The sequence below is a fragment of the Rhinoraja longicauda genome, chromosome 5, assembly GCF_053455715.1.
Source record: "Rhinoraja longicauda isolate Sanriku21f chromosome 5, sRhiLon1.1, whole genome shotgun sequence".
Taxonomy (NCBI): Eukaryota; Metazoa; Chordata; class Chondrichthyes; order Rajiformes; family Arhynchobatidae; genus Rhinoraja; species Rhinoraja longicauda.
The window spans coordinates 70,290,578-70,310,807 of NC_135957.1; the positions used below are offsets into that span (position 1 = coordinate 70,290,578).

A 20,230-nucleotide genomic window follows, 5' to 3' on the forward strand; every position below is an offset into this window, starting at 1 on the left:
ATGATAGAGAGGCATCATTTAAGAGACACCTCGAATAAGATACTGTACAATACCATAATACATTAGCTACCCTCAAATAATCCATGGGAAAAGTATATATGTATAGAATTTAATCCCTAATTACGCATACATGTCAGGCATGCAACATTGTTGAAACTGACAGAAAAAGATGGGTCAAATAATAATAATAACTTTATTTCATATAATTGAATACAACCCAAAGTGCTTTCCACAAAAACACAGGTCTAAACAAAAATACAATTTAAAACAGTAAGGTAATAGACAGTTAATAGCATAAAAAGCACAGATTTATATAAAAATAAAATAAAAAATTGTGTGCGTAAAAGGACAAACAATAAAACACTGAGGTCAAATTCAGAGTTCCATATACCATATGAGCACCCAAGCTGCTGAAGGGTATGCTGAGATAAATACAAGAGAATAAAGGTAATTATTGCAATGTCATATCATCATATCATATATATACAGCCGGAAACAGGCCTTTTCGGCCCACCAAGTCCGTGCCGCCCAGCGATCCCCGCACATTAACACTATCCTACACCCACTAGGGACAATTTTTACATTTACCCAGCCAATTAACCTACATACCTGTACGTCTTTGGAGTGTGGGAGGAAACCGAAGATCTCGGAGAAAACCCACACAGGTCACGGGGAGAACGTACAAACTCCTTACAGTGCAGCGCCCGTAGTCAGGATCGAACCTGAGTCTCCGGCGCTGCATTCGCTGTAAAGCAGCAACTCTACCGCTGCGCTACCGTGCCGCCGTCATCAGAAGAAGTAAAGTCAGTCGAAAGCTTAATTGAAAAGATAAGTTTTTAGGTTCCATTTAAAAATGTCAACTGAGTGGGGGTCTCTCATAGCCCTGGGTAGGGCATTCCACAGCTTGGGGGTGTAACAGACTTTTACACAGACTCATTGATGCAAGGGTAACACAGTCAGCAGAGTAATAAATGCACATGCTGTCAGAGTTCAAGTTTCCTTGATATCCTTCTTTCTCTGCTGCCGAAGGTTATGCGGGGAACAGCTGTGTGATAAACGTTTTATTTTCCCTCGAGATCTTGGTGACGTTAATAATACGGGATGATTGCACCTACCCCACACCCATCAATCGCCACCCCACTGCCAATGTAACTATGATGGTGGTGTATTCTACAGAACAATAGTGGAGACAGAAACCTCAAAGCGCTGATGCTGAACTGCAGCTGGTGGTTATGAAAGGATATTTTTGTGCTCCATAGCACTTTATTTCTAACAACACCATTTACCTGCAGTCAGGGACTGGTGAGGAAATAGAATGTTTAGGTTTGTCTTGGAATGGGTGATTAATGGTTTTGTGCAGCAATTATGAAGTCTCGCAATTTGGAAAAACGTGGAACAAGGCAGAAGTGTTGTGCGCTCCAATGCTGCTGGCTCCTTTATATGGGGAAAGTGCTGAAAATATTTGAATAAGGAACACTGCTTCAGTTTGTTGGATGCATTGGCACAAAGCCAATTACTTTCGTAATAGATGCAGGTCTCATTTGGTAGCTGTACTTAAATTTACAGACGTAGTTCCCATAACAAGGTTGTCTGCTCTGAACACATCCAGTGTGACTGCAAGCTTCTTTTTTCCCCTCATAAATGGTACCACTGGTACCATTGACACAATGAATGAAGGACTGGCTTACGACCACAAAATATCAACAGATATCAAGACAAATTCTCAGCGTGTTCAAAATGCAATACAAAATAAAACAGGAACTATGCAGCAATCTAGATACAAATTGTGAGGCTCGTCGTATGTGTCATCTATGAAGCAGGAAAGGAACAAGATGAGATAATCTAAACAAAAGCAAAAGTTCAAACACAAATTTTAGCAGCCATTTCAGAGGCCAGGTTATCAAAGTAATCACATCAGTGATGTGATGGAACTGTGCTACAATGGATTTCACACATTTTAATCCTGAATGAAACAAAGCATAAAATATTTTAACAAAAACAAAGCTCTTTAAATAGTATTGACAAAATCTCTGCTAACATTTAAGATTTTTGACATCAGACAAGGCAAGCTATTCATCAGATCCCGCAGTTTACACTACAGTTTTAAGGCTTAAGAATTTAATGAAAAATGATTAAAATAGAGAGCATTCAGTTGTAAGAAAATTACGCCACTGCTATTAGAAACTTCACATACGTCTGTAAACACATAACTTTTAAAAAGAACCCATTCATGAGAATGGAAACTACTGCTCAAAAGGTAAGTCCTAATTTGAGAACAGAGCTGAAAGTTGAGTGCAGCATTTACAGTTACACTAATTCCACAACTTAAATTGTGAGATAGACATAAAATGCTGGAGTAACTCAGTGGGTCAGGCAGCATCACTGGAGAAAATGAATAGTTGACATTCCTTTTCCTTTGACCTATTCCTTTTCTCCAGAGCTTTATGAGTCTATCTTCAATGCAAACCAGCATCTGCAGTTCCTTCTTGCACTTAAAATTGTGAGATCACTGATGTCATCTACCTGCAAGACCTCTATTAGCTACATATTCACAAAATGCTGGAGTAACTCAGCAGGTCAGGCAGCATCTCAGGAGAGAAGGAATGTGCGACGTTTCGGGTCGAGACCCTTCTTCGGGGTCTTCTTCAAGACCCTTCTATTAGCTATATATTTTTTGATACGATGGGACTAAAATTCATGAACACAAATGTTTGGATTATCTATGTTCATTGACAACAGCAAAATTGCAGAAATGAACTTTTAACACTTATTCTTTAAAGATCACAAGGATCATGAATTTAACTACATACGCATCCATGACTCTACTCAAGCCTTCAATGTACATCAAAAGGAAAATGACAAGACAGCAGTGTCATTTTTTTCAAGGCAACATTCATATCCAGGATCACATTCCTGGTTACACTTACAGCCGTGCATCAAACAGGCAAAATTAATCAAAGAACATCATTCATTTTGTCAGTGTTGTTAGAACATCGAACAGAACAGCACAGGTACAGGCCTTTTGGCCCTCAATATCTGTACCGAACAAGGTGCCAAGTTAAACCAATCTCCTCTGCCTGCACGTGACCCATATTCCTCCATTCCCTGCATATCTATTTGCCTACCTAAAAGCCTCTTAAATGCCACTATCCTATCTGATTCCGCCATCATCCCTGGCAGCCTGTTCCAGGCACCAACCATTCATGTAAAAATCTTTCCCCTTTAAAATCCCTTTAAAACTTTGCCCCTCTCGCCATAAAGCCACATATAGAACATAGCAAAGTACAGACACAAAAATCTGGAGCAACTCAGTGGGTCAGGCAGCATCTCTGCGGAAAAGGAATAGGTGATGAGAGATTGGATAGGTTGGGTCTTTTTTCTTTGCTGCATAGGAGTGACCTTATTGAGGTGTACAATATTATGAAGGACACGATTAGAGTGAATGCTCTTCTTCCCAGGGTAGAAGATTATAGGGTATAAAGTTAGGGTAAGAAGGGAGATATTTAAGAGAACATCAGGGGCAACCTTTCACTCAGAGGATGCTCGACCTCTGGAATGATCTGCCAAATGAAGCTTTTGAAGCAGATACAATTGTGACGTAAAAAATGGACAGATATGTAGATAGGAAGGGTTTTAGAGGGCTATGGGCCAAATGGAACCAGCTCAGTATGTCTACTTGGTCAGGTTCCTCGGCCCACCTTATCCATGTATATCTACATATATAGAATGTAAACAGCTCAAATGGAACCAGCTCAGTATGTCTATATGGATAAGGTGGCCCGAGGAACATGCTTCCATGCAGCATACTTCTACGACTCTAATGCTGAGGATGGTTGTTTTGATGGGTTGGTAAGATGTGCAGTGCAATAGCACCCGAGTTTTAATCCTGTTAAGTATGTGGTGAGGCATTTTGGGAGGGCTACTAAGGATAGGATATACACAGTGCAAGGTATTAACGAGCAGATGGATCTTGAGATACAAGCCTCCCTCTTCTGGTCCCCAGCCACTCCATCTTCTCCCCTCTCCCATTAGACAAACAGTATAGAAGTGTGAAAATGCACACCTCCAGATTCAGGGACAGTTTCTTCCCAGCTGTTATCTGGCAACTGAACCATCTTATCAACTACTAGAGAGTGGACTTTACCATGCACTAAATGTTATTCATGGTTATCCCATTTACCATGTATCTGTGCACTGTGGATGACTCATTTCTAATCGTGTATTGAGTTTGGGCTGACTAGTTAGCTCGCAACAAAAGTTTTCACTGTGCCTCAGTACAAGTGACAATCACCTCAAGTCCAAGGATCCCTGAAGGTGGCAGCACGTGCAGATACGATGGTCAAGGAAGTACAATGGATAATTGACTTCAATAGCCAGGGCACAGAATATGAAAGCAGGACTGTTATGGTGTAAACATACAAAACATTATTTAGGCTGCAGCTAGAATATTGTGCATGGATTTGGTCACCACACTGTAGGATGGACGTAATTGTACTGGAGAAGGTACAGATTTGCCAGAATGGTGCCTCACATGGAGGTTTTAGTCATCAGGAGCAACTGGATAGCTGGGTTTATTTTCTTTGTAGCAGGGGAACCAAGGTAGGGGCCTCAACTGATTATGCTAAACAGAGATAGGGCAGATTAGTTTAGAGATACAGCGCAGAAACAGGCCCTTTGGCCCACCGAGTCCGAACTGACAAGCAATCCCCGCACATTAACACTTTCCTACACACACTGGGGACATTTTTACTACAAGTCAATTAACCTAGAAACTTGTACATCTTTGGAGTGTGTGGAGCAATGGATATTCGATTGATAGCAGCAGCAGGGCAGCCATTTACATCCCTGCAGTCGTTGTCTATTCTCAGGGGACCATAGATGACCCACCCAGTAGGGTTCTCACAGCGTATGGTCCATCCCCTTGGCTATTGACCAGCTCCCAAGGTTCCAATACCTTTGAAGCATTCGTCCCGATGAAGTCAATGCCAGAGTCTATTTCAGGAATCTTGATATCCTTCAAGTAAGGCCATTGTGTCAGGTCTTCTTATCTGGGAATGTTTAGCTGAGAAACAGGCATGGCCTTATGTGTGAACACATCAGATAGTTGAATAAAATCGTCTTTGTCCAGACTAGATATTTCCAAACCTGAGATATGAACACTGATCACAGGCTTCACTTTGTTCTTGGTACGCGAGAGAATTTTGGTCTTTGGTCCTATTATGTTCAGCCTTCTCATCAAGCTTTCTGTGCAAAAGGTAGATGAACTTCCATGATCCCAAAATGCGTATGTTTGCAACACTGTGCTCCCCTTGTGGCTCTTTACTTGTACTGGTACAATGGCGAAGATCACCATGGCGAATGGTGATGGAAGGTTTCATCACCAGCCTCAATACGCCCACACATTTGAGATGAGAGAACAGCATCACTTGCAATTGGCTTTTCATTCTGTTCTGTATGTTCTGGTTTCTTTTCCTTGTCCTTTTGTTCAATGTGAAGCATTTCAGGATGATTTTGGTTGCACACATCACAAGCCAAACGACTCTTGCAGTCTTTGCTCATGTGACCTATTTTCAAACATCCAAAACAGACTCCTTCCCCACAAAGGTCTATCCTTTGTGCCCCTTCTTCTTGATCTGTGGACTCCGCCCCAATGTGTGACCACTTGTGATACAGAACAAACGAGAACATTGTGGCTTGACAGTAGATACATCTCTTTTCATTCCCTTTGTTGTCCGATTTTCTTGCACCTGTGCTTCTACAGGTTTTGCAGTTGTTGCAAAACTGTTTCCTCTTAGTTGCTGCCTTTCTCTTGCCTTAGGAAAAGTTTAGCCTTTGACAGTTGCAACTGGCTTAGCATCCTGGATGTTTCCAAAAAGTGGATCTGATAATATCTTCACTTGTTTCTCTATGAAGTCTACCAGGTCAGAAAATCTAGCTCGATGTCCACACTTTTGAGCAGTTCTTTTTCTCAAATAAGAGTTCATCCCATCAGATATTCTACAGCTGCTTCTTGATCTCATGGCCTCAAGTACATTGATTCTTGCATTGGTTGCTGCCAGTTCAGCATCTAGTTCCAGTTGTTCTTTCTTTCTTTTCAATTGTTCTTCTTGTGCCTCAATTTCATGCTTGCCTTTCAGGACAGCAGCCCATTCCATGAGAGCAGCCTTATCTGCCTGAGTTTTAATGCGAGCAGAGAACGTGGAAGCTGCACATGATGAAGATTTTTTTTTTCCTTTACAGAATCCTTTCTGATATCGCCAGCTTGTGGCTGAACATCAGATCTAACCACAAACATACTTGTACACTATCTCTTTAAGATGTGTTGACATAAACTCATAGCACAAGTATTCAAAACAACTGATATCGTGCGTTTCTCAAGGTCACTCTTTATTCTCAATTCTCCATTACAGCAGCCGTTTTCCAATATAGCTTCTGGCATATAGCTTTTCCAATAAAGCTTAATAGTAGCCGTACTCACTTTCCCTGCGCGTTAGCTTTCGAAGTTTCCAGTCTCCATTAGTCAGATTAGCACAGGTGGTGACCTTGTCCAGTCTGTGGGATTCAGCATCAGGCTTGTGATATAAAACAATCCTTGTTCCATCCAGTTGATTCACAAGCTCCAGTCTCACTCAGAGCTAGTTCTTACTTAAAATGTAATGGCAACTTTCAGTCATTTCCAGTAAACTTTTTTCTAATTGCCATTACTCTACAGGGAGTCGGAGTGATCATACGCAAACCCCAACAGAACAGATCTTCGAGACATTTTTTCCAGTTTAATTAGTTGTTTATTGAAGTAGTTGTACAAACAAAGAGATGAACATACCAGGCTGTACTTATTTTGTAAACAAGTCGTAGCTGGCTGTTCCTCGGTCTGCTCACAGCTCTGGTCACAGGTCTGGTAAGAACTGTGTACACTCCCTCCCAGTATCTGACCACTCCAGTCTGTTATGCCCATATATATACACCACCCTGTTCATCTAACGACTGCCCCCAAGTGTCCAAAATAATACAGCAAGATATATCTAGACAAAATAATATAATATGCTGACATTAGCTAGTCTGAACATAAACGGCCCCTACAGAGTATAAACACCATTAGATTTGTTTCACTCAAGCAAAGTTCCAGAGAATTAGAGGATAACTGAAGTTGACTTTTTCATTCGCTGGAGATTTTACTCCAACAATAGCTTAACTGAAATGATTTAAATTGATTTTTATATCTCTGCTTTCTCATTAATAAATAACAATGGCATAAGTAAATTATGTAAAATTGAAATAGCAAAATATTTCATTAATTCTGTCTTGCTATTTTTTATACTTGCGTCAAGCATATCAAATCACTTTTTGTCACATTTGGCATCTATTATATGCATAGAACAAGATTCAGAGGTGCCTAAGTATGTTACTGATGAAAATAGAGGTAGTGGTGACAGAAAACCGTGTCTGGGTGGAACAGTTGCTCTTGGCTGCAAGCACCAGAAGCCAGATGCCCAAGGCTCATTCAAAATTATGCATCAGATTTCACCTGAAAAAGCTGCATCACCTCTAGGGCTGCCCGGGGCAGCTAGCTAGTTTCCTTTGGATGAATATGTGTTGACTGTGTGCTGCTTACAGCAGCTCCTCCATGTCTCAAGACGTGAACAGGATGTACAAGGCAGACAAGAGGCCTTCCACAGTACTCCCTGTTAAGGTCACAGGAGAAAATAAATTCTATTCATGTGACCATAACTAGCTAGTTTAGGCTTTAGAGATACTCCACGGAAATAGGCCCTTCAGCTAACTGAGTCCACCCTGACCAACAATCATCCCGTACACTACTGTATACTACAAACTAGGGACAATTTACAATTTTTACTGAAGCGAATTAACCTACAAATCTGTACGTCTTTGGAGTGTGGGAGGAAAACGGAGTACCCGGAGAAAACCCACACGGCCATAGAGAGAACATACAAACTCCACACTGACAGCACCCATAGTCAGGAACTAACCTGGGTCCCTGGCATTGTAAGACAGCAAATCTATTGCTGTGCCATTGTGCCACCCTTCAATAAGAAATAGGAAAACCTGGCACTATCTCCCTTTCCTAAACACCAAATAAGACATGAGAAAATAACTGCAGATGCTGGTACAAATCGGTTTATTCACAAAATGCTGGAGTAACTCAGCAGGTCAGGCAGCATCTCGGGAGAGAAGGAATGGGTGACGTTTCGGGTCGAGACCCTTCTTCAGACCAAATAAGACATAGTCAGACATAATTAGCACTATTTCTTTCCTCTTCTATTTTTTTAAATTAACATGTTTGCGATTATGTACATATATTTTTTAAGTAAATGGTTTGAAAGAACTGCAAGTCTGAAATGCTTCCAAAATCTGAAACAACTTAAGTGTGTACATAGCCCAAATTTCCACAAGTTGACTAGGATGCATGGATATGAAATTTGGGAATCCTATATACAGATCATTCTATTATTGAGCTGTTTTAATGTAACCGAGGTTCCTGGTTTTCTATTATCCTTGTTGCAATGTATCAAAATTATTATTTTAAAAAGCAGCAAGTTCACGAGAAAGATCAGGCCACACAAAAAGTTGAACGTATCGCATAATTTTGTACTTCTAATACAGATTGATAATTGCATGATCACTGAGATACCAGAAAATTGAGATTAATTTTTAAATACAAAATATTAATTGTGAATATTAAAAGCTGGTTCACGCCAGCATAGCTTGTGCATGGCAAAGAATCTGTGTGTTGGAGTGAAAATAAAACTTTTTTTGCACTGGATCACACACACTTGAAAGAACTTAAGGAAATAGGAAATAGGCCACTTGGTTTCTCAAGCCTTCTCTGCCATTCAATATGATCATAGCTGACCTGTCCCAGTTCCTCACAGCTCACAAATCTCTTATCCTTCAAAACGTTATCCACTTCCTCTTTAATGCTCACTATGATCTTGACTCCACAACCATCTAACGTAAATATTTAGATTCAGCATGCTTCTAAGTAATTCCTCTGCACCTGTTTAAAATGACCATCCCTAATCCTGTAATAATGCCCCCACATTTTGACATTCCCCCACTACTGGAAACATGCTGTTTACACAGCCTGCCACCACCACCACCACCACCACCACCAACCCCCCCCTCTCTCTCTCTCTCTCTCTCTCCCACCCCCCCAACAATCCTGTATGTTTTAATTAGATCACCTCTCACTTCCCTGTACTACTAATACAGATCAAATGTTATTAACCACTCTTGCAAGAACAAGTAATTAGCCCAGAGAATTACCTTTGGACTGTTTCTGATGTCAATAAATCATTTTCTAAATAAGGGGATCAAAATGCTGCACAGTACACAAGGTGTGGCCTCATTAAAACTCTTTACATTTGTAACAATACTTCCCCATTTCTAAACATCAACTCTCTTGCAATAACATGTCACTTGCCTGCATACTTTTTGTGATTTGTGCACAAAAACACCAACATCCTTCAGTACTTTGGTCATTCTTGATTAGTACAGGTGTCAGAGGTTATGGGGAGAAGGTAGGAGAATGGGGTTAGGAGGGAGAGAAAGATCAGCCATGATTAAATGGCAGAGTAGACTTGATGGGCCAAATGGCCTAATTCTACTCGTGTTCCTTATGACCTGCAATCATTCTTCTTTTGGATGGCAGTCTGCCTTAAGATTCCTCTTACTGAAGTGCATATCCTCACTCTCTCATGTTAAACATCATTTGCCAAATTTTCATCACTCACTCATTTATATCTCGTTACAGAGCTTAAATATCCTCAACACAACATGTCCTTCCACCTATTTTCATATTGCCATTCCTTACATTTTGATTCCTCCTCTCAGACATCCTTATAAATTATTGAGGCCCACACATTTGCTCTTGAGACGCTCCACTTGTTTCACCCTTACAACCTGCAACCCTCATTTATTCTATCTCTCTGACTCAATGCAATATCCACGCCAGTACACGGTCTTCAATCCACACCAGTAAACATTCCCTAACATCACATGCTCTTGTCTTGTTCATCAGCTTTGTATATGGTATCTTGTCCAAGGCCTTCTAAAAATCCAAACTGACATGTACAGCTTCCCCTCTTTCAACTCTGCTTGAAATGTCCTCAAAGGAATTCTTGCAAATTAGTAGAACGGTATTTACCGTTCATAAATCCATGATGATTATATTAAGCTTCTAGAACTGATTTGCTATTTTGTTGGTTCTATACACCAGTTTCTTGCCAAGAGCAGGCTTTAAGCTAACAGACCTGTACTGATTTTTCATCTTCCTCACAAATTGAACAATGGATTCACATTTGCATTTTACCAATCCACTTTTAACTTCCTGGAGCTCAGTTTTACAAAACATCAGCTAATGGCTCCCACTATCTCAGCAGCTGCCTCGATTAAGGCCCTCAGGAGCAAGTCAAAAAGAGTTGGCAACTTGTCTGCCTTTAGTTCCATTGGTTTTACTTATCCCCTGTCCCACAAACCTGGAAAGCTGTTCTCATATCAGTTTGGAAAAAAAGTACGATTTAATTAAGAAATAGCTTAACCTGGAGCAGAGCTAAACCTAAGATGGACACAAAATGCTGGAGTAACTCAGCGGGACAGGCAGAATCTCTGAATAGAAGGAATGGGTAACATTTCGGGTCAAGACCCTTCTTCAGACTGAGAGTCAAGGGAGGGGGAGATACAGAGATAAGGAAGTGTAAGGTGTAAAAACGAGAGATAGGGGATGGAGTTCAAGGAAAATGTAGAATAGATCATTGCTAGCTAGGAGAAGGAGAAAGCAAACAGAGATAAAATGTAAACGAGGACAGTCAGACTGTTCAGAGAACAGGGAATGGGGGAGGGATGGAGAGAGAGGGAATGCAAGGATTACTTGAAGTTGGAGAAGTCAATGTTCATATCGCTGGGGTGTGTTCTGTTGTGTGCAGAACAATGTTCATACCGCTGGGGTGTGTTCACTGTGCGCAGTTCTGTTCGACCCATGACAGAAAGGGTATGGAGGCTTGGGAGAGGATTACTAGAATACTGCTTGGATTGGAGCGTCTCAGCTATAAAGAGAAGTTGGACAGACTTGGATTGTTTTCTCTGGAACACCGGAGGTTGAGGGGCAGCCTCATAGCAGTACAGTATATGAGCAATATAAGAGAGGCAATAGACAGGGTAGACAATCAGAATTTTTTTTCCCCCCAGGGTGGAAATGACGAAAGACAAGAGGGCATGGCTTTCGGGTAAAAGGGGCAAAGTATAGGGGGGATTTTTTTAATAAATTTGCACAGAGGGTGGTGAATGCCCAGATCAGAGATGGTGGTGGAGGCAGATATGGTTGTGGTATTTAAGAACATTAATGGATATGCAGGTCATGGAGGGGTATGGATCATATGCAGCGGATGTGATTGGTTTATTTTAGCATCGTGTTCAGTACAGGATTGCGTTCCTGTGTAGCACGAATCTAAGTTTTACAAAATTACTGAGTGGTGATTCATCACCACTCCATAATATAAACAATCAATGAAAAGTCTGGCACAGTGACAGCAAGAACAACGTGGAGATTTAGGAATTATCCAGGAGTTTTGGGGGGATATGGGGAAACAAGCAGAAAATGGAAACACTCAGCAGGTCAGGCTGTATCTGTGGAAAGAGAAACAGAGTTAACATTCTAGATCAGAGACTCTTCGTCAGAACTGAAAAGGAGACAATGCTGCATGGACAAGAATATTGGGAGATACTAAAGGAATATTACCAAGATTAATTTTAGATAAATATCAGGAAAGATAACACAGAACAATACATGTATAATCGATTTTATAATGTATAATCGAATTTATAATGTAGGTATCATTGGGTGCGATGAGCTGTAACATGTATGTGTTTTGTTAAAATTTAAATAAAATTAATTAAAAAGAATATCGCTGATGGAGTAAAAATAAGGTGACCATGGGGATAATAAGGTTATCTGATCGATGAGTAAATGGGAGAAATTAGAGAGCGAGAACATAGGCAAAGAATATGTAGGAGAGAACTGCAGATGCTGGTTTAAATCAAAGGTAGACACAAAATGCTGGAGTAACACAGCGGGACAGGCAGCATCTCTGGAGAGAAGGAATGGGTGGCATTTCAGGTGAAGACCCTTCTTCAGACTGATGTCAGGGGAGTGGGCGGAACAAAGATAGAATGTAGTCGGAGACAGTAAGACTAGTGGGAGAACTAGGGAGGGGGTGGAGAGGGAGAGGAAGGGCTATTTGAAGTTAGAGAAGTCAATGTTCATATCGCTGGGGTGTAAGCTACCCAAGTGAAAAATTAGGTGCTGTTCCTCCAATTTGTGCTGGGCCTCGTTCTGACAATGGAGGATGCCCAGGACAGAAAGGTCAGATTGGAAACTGCAGGGGGAGTTGAAGTGCTGAGCAATTGGGAGATCAGGTAGGTTGAGGCGGACTGAGCGGAGGTGTTCAGTGAAACGGTCGCCGAGCCTGCGCTTGGTCTCGCCGATATACAGAAGTTGACACCTGGAACAGCAGATATAGTAGATGAGGTTGGAGGAGGTGCAAGTGAACCTCTGCCTCATCTGGAAAGATCGTTGGGGTCCTTGGATGGAGTCGAGGGCGGAGGTAAAGGGACAGGTGTTGCATCTCCTGCGGTTGCGGGGGAAAGTACCTGAGGAGGGGGTAGTTTGGGTGGGAAGGGACAAGTTGACCAGGGAGTTGCAGAGGGAAAGGTCTCTGCGGAAAGCAGAAAGGGGTGAAGGTGGGAAGATGTGGCCAGTAATGGGATCCCATTGAAGGATTATATGCTGCATGTGATGGCTGATGGGGTGGAAGGCAAGGATAAGGGGGACTCGGTCCTTGTTGACTCCCTACTGACTCCCATAGCTATATAGACTACACTTCTTCCCACCCTGCTTCTTGGAAAGACTCTATCCCCCTACTCCCAATCCTTCCGTCTATGCCGCATCTGCGCCTTGGATGTGGTTTTCCCATACAAGATCATCAAAGATGTCCTCATTCTTTAGGAAACGGGGGTTCTCCTCTTCCATTATAGATGAGGCTCTCACTAGTGTCTCCTCGATATCCCGCAGCTCCGCTCTTGCTCCCCCTCCCCCCATTCGCACCAAGGACAGAGTCCCCCTTGTCCTCACCTTCCACCCCATCAGCCTTCGCATACAGCATATAATCCTCCAACACTGTCACCAGCTCCAACGGGATCCCACTACAGGCCACATCTTCCCATCTCCACCCCTTACATAATCATCATTGACATGAGTTTTCTTGAATTTGCCAGCGTTTATTTTATGTTAGTTGTTCACCTACGAAAACAATCAGATTTACTATCCAACTCAATTAACACATGTCACATTTTCTATGGTTGTACCTTCGATTTATAAATATGTTTTTATTATTTCACTCTGGTTATGTTTCTTTTGCATGCATCAACGTTAAATCAGCCATGCCTTTACATAGCCCAGTTTGAGAAAGAAAATCTTATGGACACATAAACTCCTGTCACTGTGCCAAAAGCCACCTGTTGTTGCCTTTGCATTTATGTAACTCAGTAAGGTTTGCCACTCTTAATCCCCCAAGCCTAAATTTAGTTTAAACTACACCAAGTGGACCTGTTGGGCCCAAGCCTCTCCTGCATTGGTGCAGCACCCTCTCTTCCCCCCTCCCCTCCCCTCTCTCTCCCCCTTCTCTCTCCTCACCCACCCCACCTCCCTCCCCCTCCCCTCTCCCTCCACCCCCCCTCCCTCCAACCCCTCTCCCCTGCCCCTCCCCCACTCCATCCCTCTCAACCCCCTTATCCTCCCTCCTCCCTCCTCCCCCCCTCCCTCCTTCCCCTCGACTCCCCGTCCCTCCCTAGGAGATAGATTTAAACTTTAAAATGTGGATAACTTTTAAAATATAACACCGATTTCAATGAAACCTTCCATTAGCATCAAAGGGATGACGGTGAGTAAGGCGGGCCCAAAATTGTCGCACTACCGTGCACTGTTTTGGCTGCAGTTCAGGAACAAACAAACAAACAAACAAACAAACGAGAGTTTTAGCATATAGATTTAGCCAAGACTGACTTTCCTGATGATCAGTGACATGGTATAAAGACCATTATTCATGGTAGACAACCTAATGGTTTGAGGATTTCTGTGTCAAACTTAAATATTTAATTAACTGGGTATTGGACACAACTTTATGCTTACATTGTACGTGCAGGTTCTTTAATAAGTTAACCAATAGATTATATAGAAAGCCCTGATGAACAACATTTTTCTTTGACTTCTTGCAGGTAGAAAAAAGAAATACTGTGCCAAATCAAATTGTTTTTCCGTGTCTCCCAATACAGTACGTTTTTGGACAGCGAAGCAGTTGCCAAAACAATGCGTCATGATGTCAGGAAGTACGCACGTGGAGGGGGAGGGAAAGGAACTAACTTTAGCTTCCTTTTTTGCATAAACAAGATTTCTAATGTTTTCAACCTGTAATCTATCAAAAACATATTTGAGCACAGCATAAAAGTTAATTTTTGGCGATGTAAGCGTCCGATATTTAAAAAAACAAAAATGTCACCAGAACAGAAATATTAAGGCTGTGGTAAATCATTTATTCTACTTCATGGTAAAGGTTATTAGATTCACTGGTCACAAGAGTTGCACGCAAAATATAACATTTTAAAGTTGATAATTCATGGTTTGAAGATAATTGAAAAGCAGAACAATGTTAGAAATTAACTTCCCAGTAACTTTGTTAAATGCTTTGCAGATTCAAATAACAGTGAGTGTCATGAAGAAAGTGATGGCAGAACTGATCCTTGCATGTTAGAGATGTGGATTCAAATTCTGTGCAGATTAATGAAAAAACCCCAGCATCCTGACTCTTACGAAGCCGACGTGAAATGAGTTAGTTCACCCTCATTCCAACTCGGGTATAGAACATAACTGCATTTAACTCAACACAAACCGGCATCTTTACTCAGAGATCACAGGGAAAGCCAGTGTGGGAAATCATGAAATTAATCATACTGGTGGCAACCCAGACTTGAAATTATAGCATGGCGATGAAACATGGGTTAGAAATTATTTTCCTACATCCGATTATATTATAGTTGACTTAAATGGATAACAACCTATATTGATTATCTATTTTTTGAGATATTACATTTATTAACCACCCTTGACTATCTTAAGGATTGTTTGAAGCACCAGTTAAGAGTAAACAATGTGACTAAAATCATTATTGGACCAGGGTGAATAAAAAATCAGATCTTCCTAAAAGGACTTTGTAAACCAGATGGCCTTCTCAAAATTGTTTATTCTTCACAAACAAATTTCTGATATTGTTTTTTATAGTACTTTAATTTTTTTGTGTTTCGAAGGGATTTTCCTAAAATTAAATGATTTCAAATGCTCAAATTGATGGAGGGAAGATTCATAATATTTATCATTGATTCACACCAGATCTTTGGATTAGTATGCAAAAATAACATTCCATGACCACATCAGTTCCCTTAATCAAAAACTAATAGTTTTGTGGTTACTTTTTAACGTGTTCAGTTTTCCCAGCAGAGCACAGAATGTTTGAATTGCCACTGGCTCAATAAATTCTGAGAGGAAAGGAGCCCCAATATTGCGAAAATTTAATTCTTATACCAGAAAGCAAATGGCATATTGGCCTTCATTGCGAGAGGATTTGAGTAACGGAGCAAGGCGGTCCTACTGCAGTTGTACAGGGCCCTGGTAAGACCACACCTGGAGTATTGAGTGCAGTTTTGGTCTCCTAATTTGAGGAAGGACATTCTTGCTATTGAGAGAGTGCAGCATAGGTTCATCAGGTTAATTCCCGGGATGGTGGGTCTGACAAATGATGAAAGAATGGATCGACTGGGCTTATATTCACTGGAATTTAGAAGGATAAGAGGGGATCTTATAGAAACATAAAATTCTTAAGAGATTGGACAGGCTAGATGCAGGAAAAATGGTTCCCATGTTGGGGGTCCAGAACTGGGGGGGGGGTCACAGTTTAAAAATAAGGGGTAGGCCATTTAGGACTGAGATGAGGAAAGATATTTTCACCCAGAGAGTTGTGAATCTGGGGAATCCTCTGCCACCGAAGGCAGTGGAGTCCAATTCACTAGATGTATTCAAGAGAGAGTTAGATATAGCTCATAGGGCTAACGGAATCATGGGATAAGGGGAGAAAGCAGGAACAGGTTACTGATTCTGGATGATCAGCTATGATTATATTGAATGGCGGTGCTGGCTCGAAGGGCCGAATGACCTACTCCTGCACCTATTGTCTATGTTTCTATCTTCCCAGTAATGACGTGAGTTTGCCATGTTTAATATTCAACTTATCCAACAATTAAACATCTATTTAATTCTTTAAGTGACATATTGTCTTAATTAAATGAGCAAAAAGCAACCACCTTGTACTATTTTATTTTGCCACAAATTATAGAAAGAAAAAAAACTATTCTTCCTTCTCTAAGTGAAGTATAATTGAGGCTGACATTTTGATGTATTTCACCAGTCTGCAAAGGGATACAGAATAAAAAATAAACATAGCTGTTTAAGACTTCTTTAATATGAACGATACAGATCTCAAACACTGCAGGCACAAATTGAATGTCTTTGCAGAGTAAAAGGATCAATACAATTCTCCATTAGGGTATAGGGATTTAGGGCTATTTCAACAGAACACATAACAGATCTTTGGTATTATTTTTCTTTCCCTTGTACCTGCTTGGTTTCACGTGATCAGCCAGTCTTTGTCAATTATGTTTTTCATCTGCCCCTAGAAATCAAAAGAACACTACAGAAATGGCAATCTCACCCATTGCTCCTGCTCTCCTGGAAACTCGAGTGTAGGAAGGAGCAGCACCCCAGCGTTATGAATATTGACTTCTCTAACTTCAAGTAACCCTTGCTTTCCCTCTCTCTCCAACCCCCCTCCCCAGTTCTCCGACCAGTCTGTCCCTCTGATTTCATTGTTTCTCTGTTTGCTTTGGTGTCACCTTCTCCAAGCTAACAAAGGTCTATTCTACATTTTACCTTGATCTGCATCTCCTTCGATCTCTTACAATTCCTTATCGCTGAACTCCCTCTCTCCTGACTCAGTCTGAAGAAGGGTCTCGACCCGAAACGTCACCCATTCCTTCTATCCAGAGATGCTGCCTGTCCGCTGAGTTACTCCAGCATTTTGTGTCCATCCTCGAAACTCTGCCTTGCCTTTCTTGGCACATCCCCAATAACAATATTAATATTGGTGAAACAACAAACATTTAAAGCATTAAATCGTGTGCTCTTTTCATTTAGGTAACAAAACTTTCATCAAACGCGGACAGGGATGCTTAAACAACAATAAAGGAAAAATTCAATGTGCAGCAGCAATAACATGTTGCGCGCACAAAGTCAAACTGCGCCCGATAACTGAGAGGTTTGAAACACTGCGATAATTCAAAAGTTACATTATGACCTTTGGGTCAAAATCCAAATCTAACTGCAGAGAGCAATGGTGCAAGATCTCGATAAAAATCAGCCTCACGGCACCAGGAGTACGAGACTCCATGGGTTCCAGCTACAGTCGAGTGCAAAAGCTAAAATTAAAAAATGCTCAAATGATGCTCTGGTATATTCCACATTGATCAAGAACTTATTTAAAGTGTTTGGAGTACAGACATTCTGCAAGTGCCATCAAAGTCCGCCTAAGCCGAGTTTCCTAAACGTGAGTGAACTCGAATTTGGCGTCACTGCCCAGAGGGAACCTGTACAGTGGTCTCACACCAGTGATTGCTGCAAACATAATCTTGCTCTTCTGCACTGCACACCGTTTCATTCACGGGACCAAATGAAAACATTCACTGCGAAAACAGTTGAAACCGTTTTTTTTTGTTTGTTTAAAAAGAAATCTCAAATTATTTCTCAGCTATTAATGTTTCATGAAGTTACCGCGCCACAGTGAACTCCGTTCTATTTGTGGCGTTGGTGAAAAGGCTCTCATGACATTAGCTTTCGCGAAATAAAAATGCTACACGGTGTATTACATTCACAACAACAAAAAACAAACAAACACTTCACGAGGTTTGCATAGAAAACGTTAGGATTGACAAATCGGAATTATGTATTTCAGTGCAACGAGTATCTGGGGGTATCTTCTGCAGAAGAGTGCACCGACATTTATGCCCAAACACCCCTTCACTCCGGTACCTAACACGCCAAGAAAGAGACCAAACTAAAAACACGCGAAATATTTCGCACACAAGTGCCGAGGTTTAAAAAAAAAAAAACGATAGAAAGACGCATTGCAAAAAGACAAAAAAAAAAAGGTTGCGCTCCAAATTATTTGGCATCGCCGTGCACAGCGACATCAAAACCCAGAAGCCGGGCAATTGCCAGCACATTTATGACTTTAAAAGTCCCAGCGCCAGGGCATGCTTGTGGCCACTGGGTCAGGTCACGGAGACACACTATTCATGCATTCACAGTCATCTGTTGGTCTTGTTCACCGGGAAATGCATTCCTCCAGAAAACCTGGCAGATGCACAAATCTCAATTGCAACCTATTTACACGTCACTTCAAAAGTACCAGAAAAGAAAACACCCCCACCCCCCTCTCATTTCCCTCCCCACCCCAGAAAAAAAACCCTCACACAATGTATGTTTGCCACCTCTCCCCCCCCTCCCCACCTTGAAATGTCCACCATACGTACCTCAACCATTAAACAAGACATTTAACCATAGTGACAGGCTGGTGACCCTCGTAAGCCTTGAAACCTCTGGTTGGTGCGGGTTGCTCATGAAGACTCGCGCTGCAGAACCCAGCAGCAGCTGCATCCAGGATGGCAAAATTAACGCAAGACACACACCGAACAGGCGCAAAAAATAAAATAAAATAAAATAAAATAAATTTAAAATAAATTAAAAAACACACTAAATCACGAAGGCAAAGCCCCCATTCGCGGTGATTCTGTTTTAAACCCCGCTAGAAGCTTCCTTTACTGTCAACGAAATATAGATATATATATATGTATATATACACATATATTTCTTAAAAGCAACCGCGGCGGCTGGAATAACGAAGCCCTGTCTGTCTAAGCGGACAGGGGACACACACACACAGACCATGTGTGAGTGAGGGTAGGTGTGGATGCACTGGAGAAGGGCTGGACTACAACAAACCCAGGCTCCCTCCCTGATGATCAAAGGGGGAGGAGAGAGGGAGATGGGTGATCGTACGCGCGTGCACGAGCTTCCACAAGCGATGCGCGTGCACGAGCACACCCCCACCCCCACACTCCCACTTTGTGGGGACGCGCATTTGTGCACGAGCTCCCACAAGGGGCGCGCCTCCGCCGCCGCTGCTGAGTTGAGCTGAGTTGAGTCGAGTTGTTCTGCGTCCACTGCTCCCCTCCTCTCTGTACACACGCTCGGAGACGGGCGCTCAAGGGTGAGGTTAGAGCACCCAAGGGCAGTTCGGACTTCGACAACCCTGTTGACGTTTCCACTTTTCCCATCCACACCCTCTCTCTTTCTTGCAACTTCTTTTAATGTTACACACACACACATAAAAATGTGCGGGAGCGTTTTAAAAGTTCCGCACCTTACCAGTCTGCAAATTTGTACTCCCCCTCGCTATCTTACTCGGACGGTTCGACTCCAACCTTATTACAGGTCCAACCATAATCATGCACCAGAACAATGAAAATCTTACCAGCCGCAGCTTTACAGGCACATTGGACATGACGCCAATAAATATACATTAGAAATGAGGAACTGCAGATGCTGGTTTACAAACAAAAAGGACACAAAGTGCTGGAGTCTCTGGAGAAAATGGATAAGTGACCTTACCAGTTATTCTAAGTGAACTACACCATAATAGTGTTGAAATCAAAGTAGGTAGAGCAATCCTAACAGTGCAGAGTTTGTAGTGGTATGGTAGGGTTGTGCCTAGGTTTGTGCAGGGTGATTCAAGAACCTAATGGTTGATGGGAAGATAGACACAAAAAGCTGGAGTAACTCAGCGAGACAGACCGCATCTCTGGAGAAAAGGAATAGGTGACGTTTTGAGACCCTTCTTCAGACTGAAGGGAACAAACTGTTCTTGGAAGTTATGATTCTCAGGACCATGTACATTCTTCCCAATGGTAGTAGGAAGAAAAGAGCATGGGCAGGGAAGCAAGTGTCTTTAATGATATTATCTGTCTTCTTAAGGCATTGCTACTGGTTGGGAGG

The 20,230-nt window shown here is 41.8% G+C and overlaps 1 protein-coding gene across 2 annotated transcripts in view; it reads right to left on the reverse strand.

Moving 5' to 3' along the window:
• Positions 1-19,216, reverse strand: part of LOC144593737 (3',5'-cyclic-AMP phosphodiesterase 7B-like) — a 115,376-nt gene extending 96,160 nt beyond the window's left edge. The window contains exon 1 of one of the 2 annotated variants that reach the window (XM_078399743.1): positions 18,709-19,216. In XM_078399743.1, the coding sequence (XP_078255869.1) occupies positions 18,709-18,729 (21 nt within the window). In that variant the 5' untranslated portion in view covers positions 18,730-19,216. The remainder of the gene's footprint in view (positions 1-18,708) is intronic. The other variant, XM_078399744.1, reaches the window with a different exon arrangement.
• Between the last annotated feature and the right edge of the window lie 1,014 nt (positions 19,217-20,230).